The sequence below is a fragment of the Chlorella variabilis genome (genome assembly GCF_000147415.1).
Source record: "Chlorella variabilis unplaced genomic scaffold CHLNCscaffold_9, whole genome shotgun sequence".
Classification (NCBI taxonomy): Eukaryota; Viridiplantae; Chlorophyta; class Trebouxiophyceae; order Chlorellales; family Chlorellaceae; genus Chlorella; species Chlorella variabilis.
Genome location: NW_005435079.1, coordinates 1,597,161 through 1,600,672, shown reverse-complemented (window position 1 = coordinate 1,600,672; position 3,512 = coordinate 1,597,161). Strand labels below are relative to the sequence as shown.

Below are 3,512 nucleotides of genomic sequence, written 5' to 3'. Positions count from 1 at the left end.
GCCCCCCCCCCCCCCCCCCTCTCCCCGGCCCGCAGGTGGATGCGCAGCGGCAGCGCTTCAGCGTCGCCCTCAAACAGTCGCTGTGCGGCAGCCGCGACGCCGCCTACCTGCAGTCCCTGTTCAGGTGCGCCCGCAGCCTGCAGCCTGCAGCAGCCCGCACATATAAGGAGGTGGCCAGCATTGATGGATGACGCTGAACTAGGCAGCCGGGCAGCCCACCAACCAACCGTGCACCCTGTGCTCCACTGTGAACCTGTCCTCGCCCTGCAGCGACCTGGAGGCGGCAGAGGCGCTGAGCAACGACGCTGCCGACGTGGACTGGGCCGCCTTTGCCATCGGCGGCATCGGTGAGCGCTGGTGCCGTGGCTGCGGCTTGTTTCATGCCGGCGGCCCCTCATCCGCACGCATGCCATGCTCGCCCGTCCCTCTTTTTCTGCTGGGCTGTGCCCCCGCCTGGCAGCTTCCTATGATGCACCCGTCTGCATGTACTGCTCACCTGTACCGCAGCCCCAGGCGAGGTGCACGAGGCCAAGGGGTACGGCCTGATCTGCGACCTGGAGGCGCACGCCGACGTGGTGGGGCTGGTGGCGCCGCACCAGGTGAGAAGGGGGGCTGCTGCTGGATGACTGTATGTGCTGTGTGCTCGGCATTTGGTGGGCATGCAGCTGGCAGCTGGCGGCTGCCGACGTGGTAAGCCTGCGCTGGTCCTCTGCCGGCCTGTGGCTCATCCATTCCCTCTGCATGTTCCCCCCGACCCTCCCCTGCTCGCGGTGCAGATGCCGGCGGGAGCGTCGCGGGAGCCCGGCACCAGCGTGCGGGCGGTTGTGCTGGATGCCAACAAGCGGGAGGGGGTGGTGGACCTGTCCCTGCAGCCGCGCCTGGTGGCGGCGGCGCAGGCCGCGGCGGCCGCCGCGGACGCCGAAACCGCGCCAAAGAAGAAGAAGCAGAAGAAGGCGGCGGTGGGCGGCAAGGCGGCGGCGGCGGCGGAGCTCAAGGAGGGGCAGCGGCTGGAGTGCAAAGTGGAGCTGGTGAGCTGCGATGCCAAAGAGCTTTCAGAGCACAGCGCTCGCAGCATGCGCTGCGCGGGTGCGCCTGCCATCCATGCAAGCAGCCTGGACCCCTGCATTCTCTGAATCCCGTGCCCGCTGCGTGTGCAGGTGAAGGAGGAGGCCGGGTATTGTGTGGTGACGCTGCCCGCGGCAGACGGCTCCCCGACAGGCTCCCCTTTGCTGGGCTTCCTGCCCACAACCGACTTCAACCTGCAGTACCAGCAGCACCAGCAACCACCCCGCCCAGGGGACAGCCTGACTGCCAGCGTGGCGGCGCTCCCCAGCCCCGCCACCGGCGGCCGCTTGCTGCTGGCCGCGCCGGTGGGCGGCAAGCCCGTCAAGCCCGCGGCAGCGGCGGGCGGCACCGGCGCAGCCAAGCGGCCACAGAGCGACAAGCAGCAGGCTCAGCGGATGCAGCAGCACGCCACCGGCAGCTGCGTGGAAGCTACCGTGGGCGCTGTGCATGCTCTGCATGCCGACCTGGACCTAGGTGACGGCTGCCACGGCAGGCTGCACATCACGGAAGCATCCCCCGCGGCCGATGCCGCATCAAGCAGCCCGTTGGCCGCGCTTTCACTGGAGACAAGCTGGCAGTCGCGGTGCTGGGGCGGGTGACCACGGCAGAGGGGCGGCGGCACTCGGTGCTGGAGTGCAGCAGCCGGCCCGAGGCGGTGTCGGCTGCGCGTGCGGGGCAGGCGCTGCCGCGGCACCCCTGCCCCGCCCTGGCGGCGCTCAGGCCGGGCCAGCAGCTGCAAGGGTGAGCGCCGTCTGCAGCTGCTGCACAGCTGTTTTGCTGCCGCAGCGCCGCTGCCGCGCCGGTGCTGGGTGCAAGTGCGTGCCCGTGCTGGCAGACGATCCGAAACCCCACCTTGCCTCCCCACCTCCTCCCCCTGCCTGCAGCTATGTGCAAGACGTGCAGCAGGGCCACGTGTGGTGCGCCTTCTCCCCCTCCGTCCGCGGCCGCGCCTTTGCCACGCAGGTGCGGGGGCTGCATGCTGCTCCACTGGCTGCCATACAGGGGGCAGTGCAGCTGGTAACCGCTAGGATGTTCCTACCACCATGCACACACCCACACCGGCGGCCATCTAGAGTCGTTCGCCTGCCCTCCCCATGGCACGGTCGCAACACTGACAGCCTGCCCAGAGCGGATTGGGTAGCGTGCCCGGCGTGCCCGGATGCTGCCCCTCTGCGGCCCGGGCAGGCGCGGAATCCCAGATACTCCCATCGCCCTCACCCTCTCGAGAGAGCTCGCTGTGCCTCCCTCTTCTTTCTGGTTTTCCTCATCACCGCATCCGACCGTTCCCGCCTTGCCTGCACACCTCATGCTGCGCACCAGCCAGCTCCGCGGCAGCCCCCACCCTTCAACGTGCGCCCTGCCCTGCCTGCCTGCCCGGCTGTGCAGGCGGCCAGCAGCATCGAGGAGTGCGAGCGGCTGGGCAAGCGCTTCAAGCCCGGGCAGCCGGTGCAGGTGTGGCTCTACCCTTGCTCAGCACACTGCAGGCCCGCCCCTGTGCTGCCTGCAGCAGAAGCGAACCCTGCCTGCAGCAGCATCGACCGCAAGCGCTGCCTGCTGTGTCTGGCCACCTGCTGCTGCCAGTCTGGCACCACCAACGCCACCAACGTCCCCCGCTGCCCTCCACTTGCTTTCCACAGGCCACCGTGGTGCATGTGGACAAGAAGCGCAAAGCTCTGGACGTCTCCCTGCTCCCGGCAGCTCCCGAAGCGGCATCTGAAGCAGCGGCGGCGGGCGCGCCGGCTCCCGGCACCGTGGCCCTCGGCCGCGTGAGCGCGGTGGGGGGCGGCGGCGTGCGCGTGCGGCTCAGCGCGCGCAGCGTGGGCCGCGTGGCGCTGACAGACATCCACGACGGGGCTGTGGAGGAGTGCCTGGCAGGGCTGCAGGCGGGGCAGTACTGCCAGGCTGTAGTGCTGGGCCCCGACACCTCTGCCAGCCCCGACAGCGGCCAGGAAGCCAGCGGGCGCAAGAGGGGCGGCAGGAGCAGCGGCGCCGCCGCCGGCCAGCTGCTGCTGTCGCTGCGGCCGTCGGCGGGCGGGCGGTGCGCCGCGCACGGCGCCGCCCAGCGGCGGCAGGGCGGCGCAGGGGCCGAGGTGGCGGCGGGGCAGCTGCAGCCGGCGCAGCTCAAGCCCGGGCAAAAGGTGCGGGGTGGCGGGCCCGCCCCATCAGCAGGCTTGTTGTGGGTCCCTGGGTTGCAAGGGCTTGTGTCTTCGGGTGTGTATGCGTGTCAGCCTGCATCTTCCACCGCTAAAGCATTGCCCATGCTTCCCACCCCACCCCACACACCTGCACAGGTGGCCGGCTACGTCAAGTCTGCGGGCCCAGCGGGCGTGTTTGTGTGCCTGGCTCGCAACCTGGACGCCCGAATCAGGTGGCTGGCTGCGGCCGGCTGCGCGCCCGCCTGCCTGCCTGCCTGCCTGCCTGCGCACGAGCCCCCCCCCCCCCCCCCC

General features: G+C 70.7%; 2 protein-coding genes across 2 annotated transcripts in view; one reads left to right on the top strand and one right to left on the bottom strand.

Annotated features, from left to right (window-relative positions):
• Positions 1–3,313, top strand: part of CHLNCDRAFT_145628 (hypothetical protein) — a gene marked incomplete at both ends in the record, with an annotated part of 9,364 nt that extends 6,051 nt beyond the window's left edge. The window contains 10 exons of the mRNA XM_005848135.1: positions 36–124; positions 271–347; positions 508–599; positions 777–1,028; positions 1,158–1,539; positions 1,632–1,806; positions 1,950–2,028; positions 2,452–2,517; positions 2,703–3,210; positions 3,294–3,313. Coding sequence (XP_005848197.1) covers positions 36–124; positions 271–347; positions 508–599; positions 777–1,028; positions 1,158–1,539; positions 1,632–1,806; positions 1,950–2,028; positions 2,452–2,517; positions 2,703–3,210; positions 3,294–3,313 — 1,740 coding nt within the window. The remainder of the gene's footprint in view (positions 1–35; positions 125–270; positions 348–507; positions 600–776; positions 1,029–1,157; positions 1,540–1,631; positions 1,807–1,949; positions 2,029–2,451; positions 2,518–2,702; positions 3,211–3,293) is intronic.
• Positions 3,314–3,364: 51 nt separating this feature from the next.
• Positions 3,365–3,512, bottom strand: part of CHLNCDRAFT_145627 (hypothetical protein) — a gene marked incomplete at both ends in the record, with an annotated part of 3,456 nt that continues 3,308 nt past the window's right edge. The window contains one exon of the mRNA XM_005847964.1: positions 3,365–3,375. Within this exon, the coding sequence (XP_005848026.1) occupies positions 3,365–3,375 (11 nt within the window). The remainder of the gene's footprint in view (positions 3,376–3,512) is intronic.